At 39.8% G+C, this 24623-nt stretch overlaps 1 protein-coding gene across 1 annotated transcript in view; it reads left to right on the top strand.

Moving 5' to 3' along the window:
* Nucleotides 1-24623, top strand: part of slc12a2 (solute carrier family 12 member 2) — a 56288-nt gene that overhangs the window by 14242 nt on the left and 17423 nt on the right. Inside the window, exons 2-17 of the mRNA XM_041059061.1 lie at nucleotides 7865-7984; nucleotides 9036-9111; nucleotides 10405-10500; nucleotides 13429-13568; nucleotides 13907-14017; nucleotides 14222-14330; nucleotides 14415-14542; nucleotides 14800-14884; nucleotides 14991-15148; nucleotides 15279-15386; nucleotides 15528-15651; nucleotides 16370-16471; nucleotides 19688-19843; nucleotides 20780-20879; nucleotides 21828-21939; nucleotides 23606-23746. Of these exons, the coding sequence (XP_040914995.1) occupies nucleotides 7865-7984; nucleotides 9036-9111; nucleotides 10405-10500; nucleotides 13429-13568; nucleotides 13907-14017; nucleotides 14222-14330; nucleotides 14415-14542; nucleotides 14800-14884; nucleotides 14991-15148; nucleotides 15279-15386; nucleotides 15528-15651; nucleotides 16370-16471; nucleotides 19688-19843; nucleotides 20780-20879; nucleotides 21828-21939; nucleotides 23606-23746 (1866 nt within the window). The remainder of the gene's footprint in view (nucleotides 1-7864; nucleotides 7985-9035; nucleotides 9112-10404; nucleotides 10501-13428; nucleotides 13569-13906; nucleotides 14018-14221; nucleotides 14331-14414; nucleotides 14543-14799; nucleotides 14885-14990; nucleotides 15149-15278; nucleotides 15387-15527; nucleotides 15652-16369; nucleotides 16472-19687; nucleotides 19844-20779; nucleotides 20880-21827; nucleotides 21940-23605; nucleotides 23747-24623) is intronic.

Raw genomic sequence — 24623 nt, 5'->3', positions numbered from 1 at the left:
AATTGCATCATTACGTTTTCTTTTTTGTAACAATGCCTTTCGTGGCAAGTCATGGTACAGTTTGCACTGCCGTGCTAAGCTCTCGATGCTTTGTCATTGTTGTGCAAAGCCAGCCATTGTGTTGCTTCAGCCATGTAGATAATGTTCACTAACTCATCCTGTGTCACCTACATTGTTCTCTAGGCTGTGCATTCAGCAGTGAGAGCTCTCAGCCACACAACATACAGTTCTTGAGGTGAATTTAGAGCATCTGCATCTAATAACTGCTAAGTGACATATAGAGCTGGTATTGCACAAGAAGAACGCCAAACTGTGGAAGAATGTTAGGGCTGGCTTGAAATCTGATGACTCCAATGTGTTCCTATTATAGACCATGTTTAGACCTGGCATCAGCATGCGTCTCAGGTGATCCCTTCACAATGTGGACAGCTCTAAGTACGTCAGTTCACATTAAAATGCATTGTCACCTGTGTCTTCAGTGACCACTTGAGATCAGATCTCACCTCCCCACTTTCTATGCAAATAAACACGTACATCACTTCTGTTTGCAAAGACCAAATGTGTTGTTTTTAACAATGAACACAAGGATTTTGTTTTGAATGTTTTCATTTACTCACTTGTGCCAAGCAAATGAAGCCTCATTGGAAACATCCATTCAGAGGAAAAGTATTAGTGCAGTGGATTAGATAACTAGGTAGGAAAAAAGTCATTTCAACACCAGTGACTTTTAAGGTGGAATGTTTTCATGCATGTTACTCAATGCATGAGTTGGCATTGTGAGTCAAAACACCTTAAATGTCAATATGACAACTTTGACTCTTCCATTTTTTATTGGCTCTTGCATGATGTATGCTTTAATGATGATTGGATCTTCATCTTAAAAAATATAAATGAATTTCAACTGGATCATGTGAATTGTGAATATTTGCTCATTTGGACAAAAACATGGCTGGGTCTGTTCCTCATGTTCCAGTCAAACCAAATCACCCAAGATGTTTCACGCTCTTGTGATATATCTCTATGGGCTTTTCAAAAACATGGACAAACCAGCTTACAGGATTTGTATGACTTCTATTTGTTTATAAATGAATACGTGGCCCAGACCACCTCTGCGTGTAGTCTGAGTGATCGGATCTCAAATGCGTCCTCAATGCACCGCCACAGATCAAGCATATGAACTCATTCACAAATTTTCCTAATATACAAGGGCTGGGCGATATTGACCAAAAATCATGTCTCATTGTTTTTAGGCTGGATGGTGAGACACGATATGTATCTCTGTATTTTCTTCGAAGTTAAAGCCACACGTGAGATGTCACCTATTTATTAAAACAGAGTGCAATCAGAATAAAATTTAAAGACAGGGTTTCCTGTCTTTCCCCTTTCCTTTTCCCTGTTTGAAAATATGTAGCTGCAAAACATGTAAATGAAAAATTATATAAAATAAAAAGACTTGTCAATAGGCCTATCTCTGAGAATGCTCCTTCAGTTGTTTTCATCAACAACCGAGAGTGCAATTACAGGATTTCTTCCCCTGCGTAACAAAACACACAGCTGTGCAAATGATGAAAATGTAAACAGAACTGCTCATCTGATCTTTTAAATCCAAATAAATGAATCATTGTATTTTTTTTAATTTACAAACCATGGCTTCACTGTTTCTCACAGGTATACAGAGCATAAAGAGACTCATGTAGTTTAGAGGGGGAGTGTGTGACCCAGGTTATTTTCTGTAGCCACAAGTTACAGATATCCCCTAAACTCCTCATATGCTGACTATCTGTAGACTGTACAATTAACCAATGTCCGATATACCGCCCAGCCCTGTAATATACAGAATCTGTTGTAGCTTTCCTCATTTTCATCCAATGCTCACTGACATTGCTAAAAGTTTTTCAGTTTTTGTAGGTCCCACCTGCTTCCCAAGAAGATGTTGTTTTGTGTAGTTTCCTGTAGTGATTTAGAGTCATTAGTGTGGAACTGCTGTGGCAGGATGATTTGGACATCCTCTCTTGATCCCCAACAAAAACAAAATGCTGTAAATGAAATGCAGATTTCAACCAACATCAGGGATTCAGACCTGTTTCCACATTAGTTTCCCAGGTTTTGTGTCACTTTTAAAAACAGCTGGTTGCTATTTTTGTCTGCTGCTCTGTGATTTTTCTCATTGGCTCTAAGGAGTGGGAAAGATTTCAAACAGCAATGAGCAAAAGTTTTGCCTTCTGTTTTACTGTTTTTTTTTTTTTTTTGTATTCCAGTTCCACCCACTGTTTCTGTTGCAAATTGACCTAATGGACAAAATTTGTCAAAACCCTTGATCATTCCTGACAGTTTGGTGTAGTTGTGCTGATAATGAAGATGATGCTGAGAAGTCAGTGCTTTCATATTCCAGAGCTTGAACATAATTAGTGTCCTAAAGATAAATTGGTCAAACCAGACAGGACCCATAAATTGAATAAAAGCATTCTTTCAGTAGTCTGTAGAAGACAAACAGAAAATATACCAGAACAGTGAGGAACACCGTTCTTTGTTAGATAGGACATGAAGGGAACATGTCCCATCTAATGAACATGTTCAGAATCAAGTCTGACCCCGTTCTTTAAACCAACCTAACAGATTGTCCCTGCTAAGCAGCGTCCCTCTTGCCACACAAGGGCAGCAGACCTTGATTTCAGTATTGCATGATGACATAAGCAGAGGTGACATCACCGTTGGCTAAGAATGTCATGTCCCATTGCCCAGCTGTTTTAATCATTTGTGCCAAGAGCAGATGTAATTAGTTTTGAATTGTTAGGCCAATCTCATGCACATAAAGATGTGCAGGAGCTCAAAATGCTAGAGTCATTTTAATGAATTTTGTTGTCATTTAACCTGCTAAGGTTTTATTGGATGTACAGAAACGAGCATAGTTGTTGTCTTACTTGCGTATGTGCAGTCCGCTCTGCGAGCTTACCATAAACACCAAAACCACATTCCTGATTGGCTAAACTCATTCACTAACCTCATACTAATTATTTCTGTGGCTGCAGATCAGTCCTGCTCAACATTCAGAGGGAGTTTTCCTACAGAGCTGCTGCTACAGAGCCGCTTCAGCTCAGCCTTTTTCTTTGGAGGTTTGGTGTGATTATCTCTCTGAGTTCATTCCATGGCATCTCTTTTGGGATAACGTCTGGGTTCTAACTGGAACACTCCACAGATTTTTTTTTCTCCAGCCTACACTGTGACTTTTTGAATGACGTATTCTGTGTTGACAGCAACAATACAATTATTTGTGTGTTATTAGTTCAAATGGGTTGTGTTTGTTCTTTGTTCTAACTTGGATGAAGATCCGACGAAATTGTAGGACAAATTTGTACATAAATACAGGTGATGTCATGGTTGGTATGGCAGGTATGTCATTACTTATAATTCATTTAGGCTAATAAGGCTACCAGGTAGAGTGCACTGTGCCCTATTCAGTTAATCTAGAAAGAATTTCCTTTTCCCTTCGACCATTTGATTGGTTGAATAGATGATTTCAGTCGATCAAGGTTTTCTTTGTTTGACTACAGCCGTAATTATTAAGCCTTCATTATATGTTCTCAGCGAACTGTGTCTTTTGCACACCTTAGGATTTTCTTTTTGCCCTTGCACCTGTATCCATTAACAGAGACTCTGTGTCATTACCCAGAGCTGGATGATATCGTTACTTCTTCACATTTGTCCTGGGGGGTTTCTTTCAAAGAACAATGGGTGAGATGGCACATAATTGAAGGATAGGAGTATGACTCATGTAGATTCAGAGATTTAGAGTGGAAGCACACTGTCTGTGTCATGGCCTATTGACTGTTAAGAAAGGAATTCATCCTTTAATTTCCTGCTTTGCACCGTGAGCCTGTGTGGACCGGCCCGCTTTTGGACTTATCCCAACACAGCTCCTGCCAAGAATTTTATTTTTAGCCCTACTGATTTGTGTGTTTGATACCTGGCATTTAGTTTGATCCCAACAGACTGTTTGCATTGTAAAGTCTTTTGTGTTGAACTAGTTATCAATATACCTTAGGGCTGGGGAATGCTATGTCCTATATAAGATATATCCTGTCCCTTCTAACACATAGACATGAATGCATTCAATTACCACAACAGATATAAATGCTTCCTTGATTTACAAGTTTAGCTTCTGCCTGGAAATACTTCTGTACTAGTCAGACCTCATGACAGCAGAGTTTTGGTAAAGATACCAAAACAATAACAAAAGCCTTTAATAAATGTAACCACATTTACATGTATTTTATTTATATTGAAGTTTGTTACCCAACCCTAATTAAAGAACCTGCATATGCAGCATTATTATTACCTGAAGTTGTATTCAGTGACAAAGTGTTTTGAGAGCTCCTATACCATGACAGTCCAGCCCCACTTCCACACTAGCCTCTGGTCCCCTAAGCCTCTATTCCTTTATGTATAATAAAAGACCATGATATGTTAATAAAGAAATCCCTTTCGCTTTTAGCAGTGTAGCAACATCAGAAAATCTCAGTCATTTAAATGTTGACAAAATAATCTCTATCTATCTTTGTTGACTTTTATTAGATCAATAGCTGGCCCTTTAGCTGAACAAAATACCCTAGTACACAGTCATAGCCATAAATGCAATGGTACTAATAATTGCCATAATAATTTCTGTGTTTCGTTTTTTGGCCAAGAATTTTTATTTCAGTGCATCCCTAGTAAGAATATTAATAATACTGTACACTTGGAACAGAAGCTAACCTCCCGGCCCTGTTGGGGATTCTGGTTCTCAACAGCCTGTCTAGCTGCCATGGCCATATTGCAGCAGTTTTTGCTGAGTCACTGAAGGGACACAGGCAGGGTGTTGATGTTGACAGATGGTTCAGGTGAAGTGATGCTCAAGGCCTCCCTCCCACAGCTCAGCCTCACACATGCCAGAGGCCCAGCAGTCTTGGATAATTTATGACACCTATTTATGCGCCCATTGGAACAGAGCCTCTCTGCTGAGAGATGTTCATTCACATTTGTTTCATGTTTTCTCTTCTTTCTCTCCCATAGAACTTAGAGCAAGGTCTATGGGAACTGTGTTAGTCTGGGTACAGTAAGTTTCTCATATGAAATACAGGCTATTTGCTAATAAAGAAATGGGGGCTAGTGGCTAAAATAGAACATTTAGCCTCACTTGCCACATCATTTCAGGACCATTAGTGCCATCAGTACAGCGGTCATGTCATAAGTCATAGTCAGCTCTCTGGTCTTCTTTGTTTCTCTTATTTTAACATAAATGCAGTTTCATTAAATGTTTGGAGTTGGTTCTACTTTATTTTCTTTCTTTTCTTTCTTCTTCTACTCTCTTTTTTTGACTGTTAAGATCATAATCATGTGTTGCATAAAACTTCCTACAGAAGTTTCACATTAAAATACTAACAAGAAAGGGGGGGGATTATGCCGTTGAGCCACAGGAAAGCTTTTAATGTGAAAATTTTGTACAAGAAGGGATTACTTCGATTAGCACAATGCTTACCCCATCTTTTAGAGAGATTTGTTCCCATCAATGGACATGCGCACATCACTGCAAAGCAGGCCAGGGCTATATGATAACACTGTCCATTACTGTAAAATGACACTGTATGTGGATCCATAAACCCAAGGTCATTCATTCCCAGAGAACTGAATATGACTTGTAACAAGACACGTTTTCAAGTGGGAATGCATATTATTCATTTGAACTGGACATCCAGAGAATAAAAATACTGAGAGCACTGCAAACATATGAAATTGTTGCCCATAATAATAGCAGCGAACATGGAATTTCAAATTTCGTAGCATAATGTGACACATACATTCTTTTTAATGGGGTTATATAACCTACCCCTGACATGTCCAGTCAGTTATGACCTAAAAATAAAGCATGTATAGACCGTGCATACCTCTGGTGCTGGCAGTGGAAATTTATTGAGCATTGGCAGTAGTCAGTAACCTCCAGAGTGAATGAGTAAACTTTTGTTTTGGTAACTTTTCAATGAGCTTTTATTTAGAAAACTTTGGCCAAATGTCCCTTGCCGCTACTGTATTTCAGCAGGCAGATAAACAGAAGGTTTCACCAAAAGATCTAGGGCCATGTTACAGAACAAGGTCTAGGCTTTTAGAAACTGTCATATGCTGAGAGTTGGCATCAAACTGGACAGATACTTCCTGATTTATGTGGCATTTCTTTGACCATGGAAGTAGATTTGCTTTTCTGTGCTGTGCACAGGTTTCCCACCTGGTGGGAGGTGTAATCAGGTGGGAGGTTCAGATGAGCTACCCTGAAAGCGTGTTGTTGGGATTTTGTGGTAAAAATGGGGTCTTAGGCTTAGTGTTTCTGGAGCAATATCAGTCTGTTGCTGCTTTTGGTGATTGTGTTAACGAGAGGAATTTCACAGAGAAAGAATGTCTTTGTATGTCCAAAACATGTGTGCTTCACGATTTGGGGACGAACCTTAAAACCCAACATCCCACTTACACACATTACAGAATGTCATGTCCTTACGATTTACTGAACACGTTCATGGTCCTCAGAGGACCAATCTGAGGATAAACATATGCGGCTTTCTAAGCAGGAAGGTTGTAAGAACAGCAGCGTTTTCAGTATGTTCTGTTGTGGATTGCAATAAGCATTGTAGCCTGCGAGGTAACCGACTGCCATACAACACTATGCCATGAAAATGATGGTAATGGCTCACCTTTGTTCAGCTGTTGTAAAGGATGTCTGAGCTGGTCTGTTCCAAAGTCATGCTGTCAAGCATACGTTTTGTCTGGCACCTTTTATGTGCAATCCTCCCGGTCAGCTGAGGCAGGAAATGCAGTGAAAACGTCAGAGGATTGTTCTGCAGACATCCTGTGTTCATCCTGAGGTCATTACATGTGCTATAAATGCAGGAAGGACTGTATGCTGTCTCCCCAGAGAGTCCTGACAGGGAGGCCACCAATGTCTCAACATTGTCTGTGAATAGGAGGAAGGCTTTGTGTGTTTTAACTGCCGTAGTCTGTTTTAAATAGTGTTGCCAAGAGAAACGTGACCTGTCTGCCTGAAGGTTTTTTTTTTTAAATCACATATACATTACGTTATTATTTAGCATTTTTAAAGGCTTTTCAGGTAGTTATATTGTGGTAAAAGTAGCCCAAATACAAGAAGGAAATACAGTCAAGTCAAATCTCTATGTTTCACTATTTCCAAAAAATCACTAAAATCATCTTGACTGAGAAGACTATCAATCATCACAATGAAGCACTGTAAACCAACTCTAAGTTCACTTCAGGCAATCAAAACAAGTATTGATGTATTGACGTGGGGAAAAAAAACGTATTTTTTTTCTAAAATCTACAGTTTGAGTATTTACTGTATTTCTATTTCACTTTTACTTCTACTTGATTTTGAGAGTAATTGTTCTGTTAAGGAGATATTAAGGCTGAAAATGTCTAATCAGCCTAACACACTCAGGCAAGAGGGTTGCTTCCTTGCCCCACCAGAGCTACACTCAGGATTCAGCCTTGTGACTAAATATGAATTGGCTCCAAGGTTACCATCTAATCTAACTATAAATGGAGGAATCTCTGTCTATCTGTCTGTCTGTCTGGATTTATTTCCATTTTCTTGACAAACACTTATCAGATCGACTTGTCGTGTCAACTGTAAATGTGTTTTTTGTGTGAGTGGAACTTTAGAAAATTTCAAACGTGAGCGGGCACTGCAATACGGAATAGCAATGCTAAAATCCAGCTTTTAAAAATGTCTTTTCAGTGGTCTATGGGTCACAACACCAATTTTCCTCCACAGTCTATATTCCACATATAATCATTTTATACATTTTTATTTTTTTGTACTTTTTAGGAGCCGTTTGAGGATGGGTTTGCCAATGGTGACGAGTTAACCCCGGCTGAGGAGGCTGCTGCTAAAGAAGCAGCTGAGTCCAAAGGAGTGGTGAAGTTTGGCTGGATTAAGGGGGTGCTGGTGAGTCACTATTGAAATGCACAGATTTTTTTTTTCTTTTGTAGTCATTAAATATTCCGTTTTCTTTACCTGTCTTTACACTGGTCATTGGGTTATTGAATCGTTCTGTGAGTTCTATTGGATGAGTTCTAAGACGGTCTATCCATCCATCTGTTTCTCTACTGTTTTAACTTTTGCTATTCTGAAACCCAGTCAACAGCCAATGTAAGAGAACTAAAGTTGCAAGTTACAAAACATTACCACAATAATACCACACAAACTGCAAAAATTGACACTAAATGTTACTTAAAGTTTTGTAGCTGTATTAATTTTAATGCTTTGTCCTTATATTCTCACTCTTGTTCATATGTCTAAGTGGTCGGTTCAACTTAGTGTATTGGATCACAGGTGACAAGTGTGCCACTATGCAGTATAATTTGAACTGTATGTGCAAACAGGTGACACTTTGTAAAGGATTTTGGACCGTGAGTGTGAATTGCTAGTGGCTCAGATCGTGGTTTGTTTAAAGGAGGAGGAAGAAATCACTCACAACAGCTGAGAGATGTGGCTCGTGTTGAGCTGTATTTGACACATTTAATTTTATTGAAAGTACAGAGAGGAGCAGCAGAGGAGGAATTTTTCCATGGTGTCTGGATATTATTATCCTGCTTTTATTTTGACATGACTGGTCCTTACTTCCTCCCTAATATAAATCTTGCACTAATTCTAATGTTTCTGGGTTTCTAATTGCTTTTATCAAATGGTATAAGACATTTTCTTAATACAATCTTACAATCTTCTCACCAATGGTGTGGCATTTAAGCTCCAAAGATCGTCTTACTGTTTTTTTACTTCATGTGCAGCACACCAATACTGTCAGCCCTTGACTGCTGATAGTAACACTCGGCATGAACCACACTGGCATGAACCACAGGGAGCTTTCATTTGTCTTGTGAACACTTATCTCAGTCTCTCCCTTAAAAACAAGCGATGGAAAAAATCCCAACTGTCTGGTTATAGTGAACCTGTTCTCTGCTCATGCACCCACAGTAACAGCCCCTCTTCCCTGTAGGTGCGCTGCATGTTGAACATTTGGGGTGTGATGCTCTTCATCCGCATGACATGGATTGTGGGTCAGGCTGGAATCGGTAAGTAGAGGTCATCTATGAAGAGCTGACCATTTACCTGAAGTTCTGAATCATTTTTATTAGTATATACCTAGTGTCCTTCAAAAAAAAAAGGAGAAAAAGGAGACTTTGACTTTGTTGAAAGCTGTGTAACAATCTGCCTGTGGTGTAATAACCTTGTTGTATAAGAAAAAGTATATGGTGTAAGACTGCTTGTTCCCTCACAAAACTGTTGTATAATGTTGTTTCCTGCATTGCAATATCATGCTGAGGAACATTCAGAGTAGACAACATCCTTGACTTTGTCTCATATTGGATCTGGCATCAAAACAACACTCAAAACATCACTCTTGAACTTAGAAGTCACAGACCATTTCTGCTTTACCGTGAAACATGTAAACCACAACATTTTATGGCATATGTTGTATGTATAAGTGTTTCATCCTCACTGTTTTGATGCTCTGTCCTTCCAGCTATCACATCACACCATTGAATCCCCCAAACATCTTGAGCAAATTAAGGCAACAAACAACCAGACACCTATCATGTGATAAGAACCTTTAATGTCATTTTTCCAGTGCTGCTTCCCCTGTGAACTAAATTTCATTCACAGTAATCTTTTAAAAAACCCAGGTAACAGTATTTCCCAAAAGACAACAAAATAAGAAATTATGAAGTCAAAGATAAAATCAAATTAAATGGGCAAACTGTAGGTAACAAAAGACATTAACTGGATCTGAACTGATTTCAAGTAAAACAAAAAAAAAGTCATATCATGGTGAGATGCCATTGGAGAAAAGAGAGAACATTGTATTTTTATTTCATTTTGATACTTACCTTTAAATGATGTTTGGTCAGTCAGGCAGGAGACTGTTTGATACACAGCCCGTGTTTCCCCTTTGATGTGACAAAGGCTGCACATAACTGACAAAATATAACTGTGTAGAAAAGTTTGGCACGCAGTCCAGAGTTTACACTTGACATTTTGGTGCTCACTGGGTGGTAATTTCAGCCCCTGTGACACTCCGCTACACTCACTTCACACACAACATACCACCTCTAATGTCCTTGGCCCCACCACCCCACCCCCCCAAACATTTGTTGATTAATTCTCCACTTTGAAGTGAAATATCACCACAAAGTGACATGTGGCAGGCTTCATGGCAGCCGCTCGTCTTTAGGGTGGTGCTGTTAACTTTTCACAGAGCCCTCGGGGGCGTTTGGAAGGCCTGCTAGAAAACTGTTAACAGTGCTGGACATTGTTTTTCATTCCAGAGGTTTGTAAAGCTCATACCGTGTGTTTTTCTTCCGCAGCTCTCGCCTGTGTGATCGTCGCAATGGCTACCGTAGTGACTACCATCACTGGCCTCTCCACCTCTGCCATTGCCACCAATGGATTTGTACGAGGAGGTACCCATCACTTCCTTCTCTAGAGTAACACCCGTAGTCGTAAGAGAGTATGGAGCAGCAGAGTTCTCATGTAACATTTGACCTCATCATATGGTGTGAAACAGGGTGAAACACCTGTGTGGTTTTAACCAGCATGACCAGCCATCAGTCATTCATTAGTCGGAGTCGGATGAAAGAAGGGTTAAACACACATCTCTCTCAGTTGTCTCAGTGAGAGGAGAAATTCAAGACTGCAAAATGAAGTTGAATGGAGGCAGTGGTAGACTGGGTGGTCTGACATGGATATTAACACATTCCTCTTTTATTGGTTCGGGCAAAACAGGCTTGTAATTAGATCAGTAAATCATAGTGAGATGAAAATAAAATCATTGTGACATAGAAATGATAGTTTTGTTGTTTAGCTTTCCGGACGTACTCTCTCTTGGTTAATGAGAGTCCACTCTCTTCTCCATTTGGGAAGTCCCAGTTTAGAGCTACTGAGCTCCCATATCACCAGATTTATCTCCATGATAACTGTGCACTTTGCTTCATGGAATGTGGTTGAAAGTTCCGGGAAAAAAAAAAAGGCTATCATGCGGACCTTGAGTTGGGATTGTTGTGTTATCATCAAGGTTTGGTTTGTAATAGCGATGGAAACAAATGGAACTGGTAGTGATGAAAACATGAAACAGGAATCCAAACCCTGAAATGCTGATATAAAGTAGAAGATCCAAGAATTTGAAGGTGTACCACATAACTGTACAGCAGTTAACAACACACTGCACAGCAGTTCATAATACTACACAGGGTATAAGACAGTATTTTACTACTCTGGAAATTAAATTACCCTGTTCATGTTACAAGGTAATCTACAGGGAATTTCAACTGGCATATATCTGATTAGCCAGCGTAACACCTTGCGGGATGGCATCACTTAGAGAGAGAGCTGTGTTTGAACACGGCCTTACAGTCCCAGCACAGCCAGTTTTTATCTGTACATTATATTAGCTACTTTAAGATCACTTACACTCATACCATTTTATAGCCTTTTTAGCAACTCCTGCCCTGCCATTAAGCACTGCATTCAAGAGAAGGCCTGCACAGTGGCCTAATTTTGATGTTAGGTTTGTCACTGACGTTCCTGGGTAATTGATGCAGAGATTTATGTATTGTTGTCACATTAGAGTTAGTTTTAGCCGTTGTGACATTTGGTCAAAATGTTCCTAAAAACAGGAGGTGTTGAGTCACTTTTACTGTTAAACTGAAACTTGCTTTTCTTTTCTTTTCTATTCTTTTGTTTCTCCGCCTGTTACTTCCACCTTATTCAGTAGGTCACTGCGCCCCTTTTGTATATGGTTCCATTTACAAGCACGTACATGATACCGAAAGAGAGCATCGTTGTTTGTCCTGTGTTTTAAAAGATCAGCGAATGTCTTTTTATTGAACTTGGTATGGAGTAATAGAGCAGAGTTTCCACTGTTGACACATAATGGGTGGTGAAGTGAAACAAAAGTCTTTTCTGCCCAGCATGGTCATACAGTGGATTTAATTACATGCCTTGAGACTTCTTGTAATGCAGTCAGCTGAAACAAAATGTTGTTTCTCACCAACTTCTGACAGTGCAAATAACAAAATATGACACATTAGTCATGACCCATGACTGCCATTATAGTAAGAGCATGCTAAAGTTTAAGTTTAATCCTTTATTATGTTTCGCAACGTGTTAAACTTGTGGGCTACCCTAGCACTGTAAATCCACTGCCCCTTCTGTTGGGTGTGGAAGCTAATGTCTCCACTTGTATGAGTGTTTAAACAACGCTGCATGTGCATCAAGGAAATTAAATCATCACAAAGTTTACTTAGGCTGGTTTCCACCAGTAAGGATTAAGTCTTTAATCATTGTAAATCAGCGTTGACATGAATATAAACTAAATGGAAAATTTTTGTGAGTGGACTAGAGCCAAACCCTAATCATGGGTCTAGAATCTAGACTCTCATTTACACCGTGTCCCCACCAGACACATTCCTGCAGCGTGTAGAAAAACATGTGCTTCAGTTTCCCAGAGGGGAATCAAAATTAATTTCTCTGATTGTGTCCCTGTCATGTCTCCCGATGCGAGCCGTGATGTTTCAGCCTTGATGTGTGACTACAAAAGCTGTGCTGCTCCCACTATGCAGCACATCTAGACAAGTTGAAAGGGGGAGTTTGGCAGTGAAGGGAAACAAGACACATAATACTTAAGGTGTACTACTTAAGTATTATGTCATAATGATCTTCATTTGTGCACGGGAGCCATAAAATTAAAAACATTTCATTCCACAACACCATCCACAACACAATTGCAACTATGTGCTGCTGAATTCTCCAGCCAGGCCTCTTGGTAATTTTAATCTGCTTTGTTGCAGGAAAGTGTATGAATACAGACCATGAGCCCAGTAGTTAGAAGTTAGTTAGAAGTTAGTTAGAAGTAGCTCGCCCAAGCCAACATGCTGTTTCAAACAGCTGACCGAGTGATACGTGATCCTGGAACTAAAATAACCATGATATGGCGTGCGGGCTGCCCTGGAAACTTCTCCCAACCGTTGATTTTGTGTGTGCCCGTGGTGTTCTAAAACACATCACATGAGAGGAGAGTGCATAATTGACCATTGTGCTAATTGTGCTAATGGAAGCCTCTGATGGCCCTATGTGGCCCAAACAACAGAGAAGTCACAGAAGGGTGTGTAAGAATCAGAATCAGCTTTATTCGCCAAGTACGCATACACCATACATGGAACAGGCTGCTGACAGTCATTCACCGGTGCAATACTTTCAGGTGCAAACATTGCAATGTCATCCTACTGTATGCCAGTAAAAGAAAAGCAAATCCATACCATCTGTTTATTTCAAATTGGTTTTCACAGCAGTTAACTTTTCCTAACGTCTTGTCAATTTCTTTTCATTTTCAGGTGGAGCCTATTACTTAATATCGAGGAGTCTGGGCCCAGAGTTTGGAGGCTCTATTGGTCTGATATTCGCCTTCGCCAACGCAGTGGCTGTAGCCATGTATGTGGTGGGCTTCGCTGAAACTGTTGTGGACCTTCTTGCTGTAAGTCTCTCAAAAGACCTTGTGGTATGATTTTGACAGTTTGTGTCTCTTGTCCTGTTGGTGCAATTCAACCATTTTGGCTCTGAGTATACCTCAGACCTTCCCCAGGTCCAACAGACCTGGTTAGCAATATGACACCATTTATATAGCAAGTTTAAAGCAAGGCTAAACCCAATCCCGCTGACACTAGCGCAAGAGGTGGGGGGCAATTTACAGTTGCCATTTAACCTATATTGCTATTTTGCAATATCAAGTAAATGTAAAAATACCTTCAAACTTTAGGAACTGGCAGTTCAATGTTACTTAATTTAATAACTCCATGTAATTCTGTCTCTCAGGGTGCAGGGGCCCTAATGACGGACCCAACAAACGATATCCGAATCATCGGCACCATCACAGTTATCGCTCTCCTGGGCATCTCCGTGGCAGGAATGGAATGGGAGGCCAAGGTACGGGAGCAGGATCTCATCTCTGATACACTGCCAACTAAACATTAAACTCCATGAGAACCTAAAAGAGCTATGTCTATGTCCTGATGAAAAAATGCCACGGCAGGCTTTAAGAAAACCCATTTAGACTCAGGACACGCACTGTAATTGATTTATACATTGATCAGTGGTGACTAATCCACTAGTTCATTTGCTTCTCTGTAGGCCCAGATCTTCTTGCTTGTTGTCCTCATCACAGCCATCATCAACTTCTTCATTGGAACCTTCATTCCTGTCAAGTCGAAGGAACCTATGGGCTTCTTTGGCTATGACGGTATGACACGCCCTGATTTCTCATGTGAAGCTACTTATAAGGCAGAATTAACATCTGTACAATGTCTTTTTTTTATCCTGTCAGGGGCAATCATGTGGGAGAACATGGGTCCGGACTTCAGAGGAGAGGAGACGTTCTTTTCTGTCTTTGCCATCTTCTTCCCTGCAGCCACTGGTATTTTGGCCGGAGCCAACATTTCAGGAGACCTTGCTGTAAGTCACCTGGGGAATGAATAAATGAATCTCCCCCACCCCACCAGTTTATCTTTGACTAAAGCAGTAAAATCCAGCTAACTCACTGTAAGTACAATCTTCTGAGCAGGTGAATGTGATTGGTGCTTTCAGAGATTTACTCTGCTCGGAAATAGCGAAACAATGATTGTGTTGATGACCTTCAGTGGCGTCATCTGAAATTCCTTCATCGATAAGGATCAGAAGGCTTAAATCCGTGTTGTGGTGCTTTGTTGCAGGACCCACAGCTAGCCATTCCGAGAGGAACCCTTCTGGCCATATTGATCACAGGAATAGTCTACCTGGGTGTTGCTGTCTCCACAGGTGCGACTACTGTTTTTCATATTCTGCATAGCTTAATTTTTTTCCCCAAGTTTACCTCATTCCTTAGCAGAGTTTTAACACATACATAATACTTTCGTAACAACAGGCTCCTGTATTTTGAGAGACGCCAGTGGAAATTTGAACGACACGGTCAGTTCTCAGTTCATGAGTAACTGCACTGGCGCTGCCTGCAAATTTGGCTATGACTTCTCTGCCTGTAAGAGTGAAAAGGACTGCTCCTACGGACTCCATAATGACTTCCAGGTATGACAGCAGCTCTAAGTGACGTCTGAAGAATATTTGGAACATTTCAGAGGACAGAGGTTAAAGTAACCGCGTCAGTTGTTGGATACAGAAGTCAAACGACTGACTTTGAATTGAATCTTCTGTTCAGGTGATGAGCCTGGTTTCTGGTTTTGGGCCCATCATCAGTGCTGGAATCTTCTCTGCCACTCTGTCCTCAGCTCTGGCCTCTTTAGTCAGTGCCCCTAAAGTTTTTCAGGTGAGAGCCCCAACCTGAACTTCATCATCAAGGAATCTAATGAATTATGCAAATAACCAGCCAGCAATTCATTTTTAGATTTTTTTTAAATATTTGTTGCAGTTTTTCTTTATGTACAAGTACTGATTTCTGTTTTCACAGGCTTTATGTAAGGACAACATTTACCCTGGTCTGGGCATGTTCGCCAAAGGCTATGGCAAGAACAACGAGCCCCTCCGAGGCTATATCCTGACCTTCTGTATCGCTCTAGCCTTCATCCTTATTGGTATGGCTGTGGCACACCCGCTTGTTTATTTGAGATATTTTTATATGATGATATGAGATATCTTTATATGAGATCACACTTCACACTACTTAAAAGCTTTCAGCCGAGAAGCCATGGTGTTTGTTGCCCTCCACTATATGAAAATGTTAGACTCGATTATTAACAACATTAACAACATTAAGTGATATTTGCCGTAAGGTTTTACTGCACAGGTTTGTAATTTTCAGAAAGTTTTCCGGGAAAGAACAATGCAGTTTGGTACTAATTATGGGGAAAATGAAGACAGTGTCCAGCTGATGCTTTTCTAGTTCATTTCAACAGTTTTAACATATGAACCATGAAGTTTCCAATAATAAGTGAACAAATGAACTTTGGCTGAAATGGTGTCTATGATTAGTACCAAATGACATAGTTCTATCAGGAAGATTTTCTTGAAAAATATTTTTAGTTTAAGAAATGACGTAGCTGTAAAATAAAGCACTGTCACGTCTATTTAGCTGTTTTCAGAGACCTTATCTTTTGACAGACTAAAAAAGATACAAGTTTGACAGTAATATGGCACTACAGGACATGGGCATGGTTTCCAGTATAACGAAACTGAGGTTTTGAAGTCCACCTGTATTTTGGCTTTTGCTGAATGGACTGGAGAGCATGAAATTGCAGGTGGGAGTGTTGGCCCATTCTGAGCTTGACATTGCCTGATGTTTTCTTATTGCAGCTGAGCTGAACACCATTGCCCCCATCATCTCCAACTTCTTCTTGGCATCCTATGCTCTGATCAACTTCTCTGTGTTCCATGCCTCACTGGCTAACTCACCAGGTAAGATCAGATAAGACCCTGAAACAGGAGAAAATAAGTTAAAAAAAAAAAATCGATCCAGAACCAAGACGTCAAAGGAACTTATCATAAGACACATCCGTTGTCTGATTTTAAAAACAGCAGTTCATCGGCCACAAGAGCAGAGTCACGAGTCATGGTGTTTAACAGTGACTGTTATGGGAAATGATGGGGTTTCAGAAGGAATTACTTGAAGCACTTAGACATGTCGTGAGCTACAGAGTGCCTCACAGAGCTTAGAGCCAGTGCTTGACTGCTCACAAGACAGGTCACGTCAGACTGCTCATGAAAAAGCTAACAGAACATCTGATGTAGAACTACTGTGTATTTCTTCAGTGCGTTGCAGGAGCAGTCAGATGATCATTTACATTAGTAAACTGAACATTGCACTTATATACCAGTAATATAAGTGCAGTGTTCAGTTTCTGAAAAAAGGAAGTCAAGAAATACAGTAGAAACACACACTGACAACATGCTACACACAAATATAAGGTCTGTATATCAAAATTCTATTATCTATAGTTTCTTCAGTTTTCAGAAAGATAACCAAACAGTTTAACCTGAGGTTCACTGACTCGCTCGTTCCTCAGTGTCCATCAGTAAAATCTCACACGCAAAATCCATCTTTTGCAGCTCCATTTTCACGAAACTGTAGGATTTATAACTTTTGTTATTTGTTACTTTTAAATTGTTCATTTGGAAAAGTCTTACTTTGTCTAAATTATCTGATTTTCACTTTGTACAATAAGCTTTTATAAAGAAACTATAATGAAGAGACTATGAAATAGTTTCTAAATGACTGGGGGTACATTTTCTTTCAAAAGTCAAGTTCACAATTTGCTCCCCACTTCCTCATTACTGTAACTATAACTATATAATGCGGTCTGATGAAGTCTGATGAGATCTCAGTGTTGTAACAGGCTGTTAATATTATTAATATTATTCAAATATTTATGATGAGGTTTATTAAGACCCCCCCCCCCCCCCCACCCTCCAGTGACGCTCACTTAATCACTGTAGTGTTTCACTGAAACATGTTTCTGTAGAAGTGTATGGGGCACTGTTACTGAAACACTGCCATAAAATCAGATGAGTTATTTTTAAACGATTCACTGAGGAATGACTATGAGTGACAGCTGTGTTAAAATGGAACAAAAACACTCTGGCACTTTGAAAGCCCTTTTAAATGTAGATGTACATCATCATTTGGCTGTTGTTGTGTTGCTTTGCCCTGCTGTCTAATGACAGATGCATCAGACCAGTTTGCCAGGAGTAATGTTACTGGGACAATACGCCAGCATGAATTATCTCTGGCTGACACAAGCTGGGTATTGACGGTTTACACTGAGGGTAAGGGGCTGATTTCTGCTCACATAGAACTACAGAACCACATAGAAACATCTGAAGATGTTTGTTGGTTTTTCAGAGGTGATGTTGTAAGACCGTGCAAAAAAAAAAAAATGCTATCATATAAATTAGCTAGTTATTTGTTCGTACAAGGTTGGTTCACCAAAATTACAGAAAAAGCGTTGTCACTGTTATTTCCATCTGTGCGGATAGTTAAGGTTTTATTTTTCCAGGTTTAGAGAGAGATGTCTCTTACTCCGATACAATCCAACAGAATTCAGCTTGTGATGCATACATCCTTTTTATTAGCAAAGAGAAATGTACAAAATGTTCAGGTTACATGAGCAAGGCTTCTCATTTTTTTTGCTGTCACTTTACCAGTTGAATGAATTATCTTTGATTCTGTAAGTAATTTGATCAAAAAGCCAAAATAAAACTTAGCTCTTGTCTGGATAATGTGTTTTTCTGCAGGCCAGGATCATTTGGGATTGAAAAGAAGCCTGGTTCTATAAACACCACTCTGTGATCATTAACAGAGTGGGTCCATCAATGTAGTCCAGCAAAACTAGCAAACTCACAAGTTGTCTTGACTGAAACAATATTTGTATTACTTCAGCTTCAGGAGTCAGAATATCTCAGTTCAGCTTTTTCTTTTTCTTCTTCTGGCTGTTTTTCTGACGTAGTGTATTAGTTGGGAATCTCAAAACTGTTTCAGGCTTCTCACCTAACAAAAGATCTCAACTTTATCTTTGAGTTTTACTTATTTATATAAGTGTTTACATATTCAGGTTTGATAAGAGGATGCAATACTGGACTTAAATTTTGTACCATGCTATCAAACCCTGACTTAAACTAAAATTCTTGAATTGTCCAGAACGATGGAAACATTGTTTCTGGAAAGAGATGGACAACTGCAATGCAAACCATCTGCATGGATTTTTGTAATTTGGGTGAACTAACCCTTTAGACTGTAGTCTGAATAGCTGAATGAAATGCGCACAGTTTTTTTTTTTTTTTTTTTTTTTTTTTTGTTTGGTTTTTTTATACTGAGCTCTGTACTTTTCTCCCCCCTCAACACCAAAGCTCTAGCAGAACTTCAGGTACAGATTCTTTATCTGCTTCTAATTCCTTCAAACAGGTCATATAATTACATGGACTTAAATGGTACATGACTCAATTAAAGGCCAGCAGTAATACAGATGTTGGATAATGTATTTTTTTCCTGGCTCTACAACCACAGACTATAAATTTGGTGTTCTGGCCTCTTGGGGGTCAGTCTGTCCCCACTCTTGGGAACACACAAAAAACCCCTGCACGGTACTGAGAAGAACAGCACCATCAATGTACCCTTTATGTCCTGTGGTTTGGTTTTAGACTCTGTCATTGTGTAACCACACACAGTCCAACTCTATCCCATTACTAAAATCCCACTAGTCTAGTTTCTGTGGAACCCAGTATATAAAAATGGTCCCTAATAGTTGGTATAACCTTCTGGTGTCCAGTCTAACAGGCTGCTAACTCCTGCTGCTAACTCCCAACTTCAACTTTAACTTTATCCATACTCTTTAACAGCAACATTTACTATGTTTACTATGTTTGATAATGAAAATGATTGGAAAAGGTCTCCCCTGTTTTCTAGCCTTTTGAATTGCAGGTCTGACCCCGGTCAGTTAAGGAGTCTTTGACAAATCAGAACTTGTGCTCAACCTTGACACGACGTGCATCTCCTCATAATCATTAATTATGCATTAATAATACCCAACACACACAGTCTTGACTACCACTCTTGACTTTGTTTTATGTATTTGTGTTTGTTACTTTGTTGTGACTTGTATTCATTTGGTGCTGCAGGATGGCGACCCAGCTTCAAATACTACAACATGTGGGTTTCTCTTGCTGGAGCCATAATGTGTTGTGTGGTGATGTTTGTCATCAACTGGTGGGCTGCTCTTTTCACCAACGTCATTGTTATGGGTCTGTACATCTACGTCAGTTACAAGAAGCCAGGTGAGTTATTAAGAATTAAACTGGCACAGTTTGGCCTGTCACTTCACTGTGGCACCATTTCTTGATTGTAGCCACTGTTTATCAAGGAGTTTCAGACTTTGGTGCTAGTGAGCATTTATGTCCTCAGAGTAATTTAAAAGATGCTATAATTCTGAAAACATGAGATAAATGACAGTTATTTTTGCTTCACTGTAACCTGCATTCACTTCAGGAAAAAAATTAAAAGGGACAAAATGAAATATTTAAAAGACTTGAAGCAGAGGAAGTCATTTATTCTAATTTATTTTAAATGTTTGTATTTGTGGTTTATTATGCTATACCATAAATCAGCATTTATTCATTGGTCAGGCACCTATGTGGATTATCTCCACCTATAGCAGGTGTTCCCAGATGTGGGTCTGCTAGCATTGCAGTGGAGCATGAACAAGCTAGCATCGTAGCTTTCACAACAAAATTTGATATGAAAAAGAAATATAGCAAAAGTTTACTTCTATAGATAAACCAAATTACATTCCAAACATTACAAGCTGAAATGTGTGTGTACACCACCTGCACACATCTCTGTTGTGACATTTCCAAGAATGTTTGAATGTTAACAGTTTACCAAAGTGAAAATGAAGACTTGCAAAACAAATTAATTCATATATCACACTGCTACATGATACTGAGCTGTCAGGTTGCCCCCACCTCCCAAAAAAAAAAAAAAAACACAAAAAAAAACAAAAACACACACATCCATGCACCTCTTCAAACACAAAGCTGGCCTTTGTCACCTGTGTGGCTCTCAGTTTGACATGCAGCTACACACACATAGGGGGCCTTCTCAGTGCCTGTAACACCACATGAGTCAGATGGCCTTTGACCTGTCAGGATGACCTGTAAACACACTTCCTAGTTGCACTGTGTGTTTCTGTCTGCATGCGTCCTCCCCTCCAGATGTGAACTGGGGCTCATCAACCCAGGCTCTGACCTACCACCAGGCCCTGACCCACACTCTGCACCTCAGTGGAGTGGAGGACCATATCAAGAACTTCAGGTACCAAAAAGGACGTCAACTAACTAACTAACTAGCTAACTAACCTTTGATTAGTTAGCCAGACTAATCAGATATTTGTTAGCATGCTAAAACGGTACCTGTAAAGTGTATTGACACACACTGTGTCTGTGTGACACCAATGGACATTTATGGCAAAAGTTTGAGCAGTTATGTTACAGGTTGCATCTTCTTCCATACTTTTGAATGGGACCCCAACTGTATAGAGTATATTGGGATACAGTACTTACAAACTACAAACTTTATTGTCAACGATACTGATACACATTACATGAGACCCCTTTTCATCTGTAACATAGACACTTAATTGACTAATTTTGTTAATTTTGAATCATTGGAAGAACAATTCGGGAATATTATTCCCCTATAAGCTGCTAGATGATAATTTTGAATCACCCGCCACCCTATTTGTGGCAGTAAGTAACCAGGTAAAAGTTACCTAAATCAGGTTCTAGTATTTAACCGCAAGAAGCCTATGTTATTTATTTATCCATTGTGCTACATGCGTTCATTCTCTGAATGCTTGCACATGGTGCAGTGGTGTTTTTGTGGATGTATTAGTGATAATGTGCCTTTGGACTGTTCCCATGGCAGCAAACCAAGCAAGAGATTAAAAGGGCGGCATCTGATGGTGTCCTCAGAATGACTTGTGTGCTCCTCTGAGCTCCTTCACGTCTCCTCTCACTTGCCTCCATTAAATCCCATGGTGCTTAACATATTTGCTTTGATGTGCGCTACTCTGCTCCTGTTTGTTTTTTTCTGCACTGTGCTAAGAAGACTAGAGGCCACTGTGAAGCTCAGAGGAAAAAAAAAATGGTTGCAAATTTAAAACTTAGCACTTCTGTAAATATCACAGCACAAGATAAACAATAAAATCTGACATAAATGGTGACATATTGATGTTTTCTCTTGTATTTGTCTTGACTGTAGACCCCAGTGTTTGGTGATGACTGGTTACCCGAACTCTCGACCAGCTCTTTTGGACCTGGTCCACTCCTTCACCAAGAATGTAGGCCTAATGATCTGTGGTCATATTCGCACGGTGAGCAGATACTCTTATTGTTGTTTGTTGTTTTTGCCTTTTTGTGGTTCTTTAAAAGACATTCTATAAACCCTTAGATGGTCCTAAATTGCTTCAGAAGCTCAATGATCACCATTAATGATGATAACATCTAATTAAATATTACAGATGTTTTGATAAAAAGCTTTCAGACAGACTATCTAAAGTAAACATGTTGACTACAGTGTCACACGGTCAATAGTAAATAACATCATTAAGGATATTGGTCTGAATGGGAACTAATGGAACTGTAATCAGAATTTCTCTCTCTATTCTAATTCTCTAACTCTTTGCATTCCTGATGCAGCAGCTGTCACACAGATATTTTATATGAGCGGATCAATGTCGTCAAGAAGACCCCAGGTCTTTTGTCGGTGGAATCACTGTGTCACTAGCTGCATCATAACACACAGAGCAATACAGGCACAGCAACACAGAAGACTGTAAAACTTTACAAACCTAAAAATGACTGAACCACAAGCCTAACTGTGATGGAAGCAGAGAGGGTGGCGTCCTGCTGGACAACACAACTCGTGTCCACAATCGTGTTTTCTGAGCTAGTCTGCAACTGAGCTGATGATGTTGACGATGCTGGTTGATTAGGATTATCAGATTTTGAGTCTGACTGCAGTCTGCACAGTATAATTGGAGCATACACCACGTTTTGGACAGTGGTTAAGTCTTATGGGCAGGTCAAATATCTTGTCCATTGTCTCCACCTATTCCACCAACTCTTAGAAAGTTATATTCATAAGAGAATACTGGATATAGAAGAATAAAAAAAAACAAAAAACATTCAGTAACAATGTATTAATGCAAACACACAACATAACGAATATTTTTGATAAGAATTCCATAGATTTGTTTAATTTTTGTTTATATATTTTTTTTTTAACTATGTTGACCAAGACATGTAGTGTTGTGGACATAAAGTTCAGATGAAAAGTTTGGAGATACTGTCATATGCAGCATATCTGTTTGTGCTCTAAATTTCTTATTTAGTCAATTGAAGCTAATTTTCCCTTTCACACATCATCAGAGCTGTGATTTGATTTACCTGTCTTTCCTTTAGGCACTGTATTACTCTCTTAGAACCCCAAAATGGGCTCAGTGAGCCACAGTGGTGATATGGTTGATGTGTTAGTTCCACTCCTGTTTACACAGAGTTAAAAAAACACAGCCTTTTACAAATCCAGGCCAGGCATAAGGGCTTCACAATAGAAAGGCCATTTTGTTTGAATGAATGCAAGGCTCTGTGCAGTCCAGGAGCTTTGGCTCTGCAGAACACACCGCCTCTGCACAACACGCCACCCCTCCACCACTGGCCTCTGATCTGCCTTCGTGCACGCATATGTTGCCTCCATTAGGACAGAAAAAAAAGACCTCAGAACAGGTTAAATGGTGTAAACATTCCCAGCTAATAGCACTGCAGTTTCCTGACTGGAGAACAGCTTTGTGAATTCTGTAGAAATAAACAAACTCCCTGATGAGGGGATTCAAAGGAAGACTTTGTTCTACATGCTGAATTCTTCAGTCTGTGATCAAAATTGGATTACATTAAGCGTCCTGTGACATCTGAGCTCGGAAAAGGTGGACCTGCAAATGTATGTGTGCTAACATCTGTGTGTGTGTGTGTGTGTGTCCATAGGGCTACAGAAGGCCAAACTTCAAAGATCTAGCCACAGAGCAGTCCCGGTACCAGCGCTGGCTGCTTAAGAATGAGACAAAAGCCTTCTACACGCCGGTGTTCGCTGAAGACATGAGGCAGGGCACGCAGTACCTGCTCCAGGTAGGAAAAGAGCACTGCTGTAATGGTGCTAGAGATTAGATCTCAAATTCCTGGGTTTCTCTGAAGGATATCGCCGAGTAAACAGCAAACAACTGACTGCTCTGAGACAAGTTAGCTGTCTACATGCAGCAATTAATTTCCCAGGAAGCACTGTTCAAGCTTCAAGTACCAACAGCCAGTGGTGTTGGCTCACTGCGCACTCACATACATACCAATAGCATGTTTTTCATAATTGTCGCAAAAACGTTGCTTGTCTAGAATCGTTCATCTCTTCATTTTGCAAGAGGCTGTACATTTTATTGAATTTAATCTTTCTCAAATGATCTCAGTGCACTTCAAATCAAATGAAAATTCTTTTTATACCCCAATATCACACACAGCATCTCATTAGGCTGCAAAGTCCCATATAAACAACTGTTCCCATGCAAGAAAAGGAAAGAAGAAATTTAGAAGATAAAGATTAAAGACTGGCATTACTCTGTATTTTTCTTATTGTCAGCAAATGCCATGAAAAGTACGATCTGTTAGGCTGTCTTTGAACACCTCCCTACATCTCTAGCCGGTCTGTGGCACTCATCTCCGAGCCCATTGGTTACAAATAGTTATATATTTTGATTTGTTAAGCTGCAGATTAACCAGCATTGGGTGCTCTGGTGAGTATTCCTGGCAGCAGGACATTGTGGTTAATGTCTTTGGTCTAATGTCTTTAGTCTTTGGACAACAATGGAGCTCTGTGGCACAGAGGATATAAGATATATTGGACTTTGGATACTCAATACTAGTAGGATACATTCATTGTTGGTTTGGCTCTGCACATTACATTTGTTAGCAAGAAGGAAAATAAATTGTGATGTTGTGGTGTGCTGTTCTTCTGGTG

Source organism: Toxotes jaculatrix, chromosome 16, assembly GCF_017976425.1.
Source record: "Toxotes jaculatrix isolate fToxJac2 chromosome 16, fToxJac2.pri, whole genome shotgun sequence".
Lineage (NCBI taxonomy): Eukaryota > Metazoa > Chordata > Actinopteri > Toxotidae > Toxotes > Toxotes jaculatrix.
Note: the sequence above shows the minus strand (reverse complement) of the source record. Positions and strands in the feature narration are given on the sequence as shown.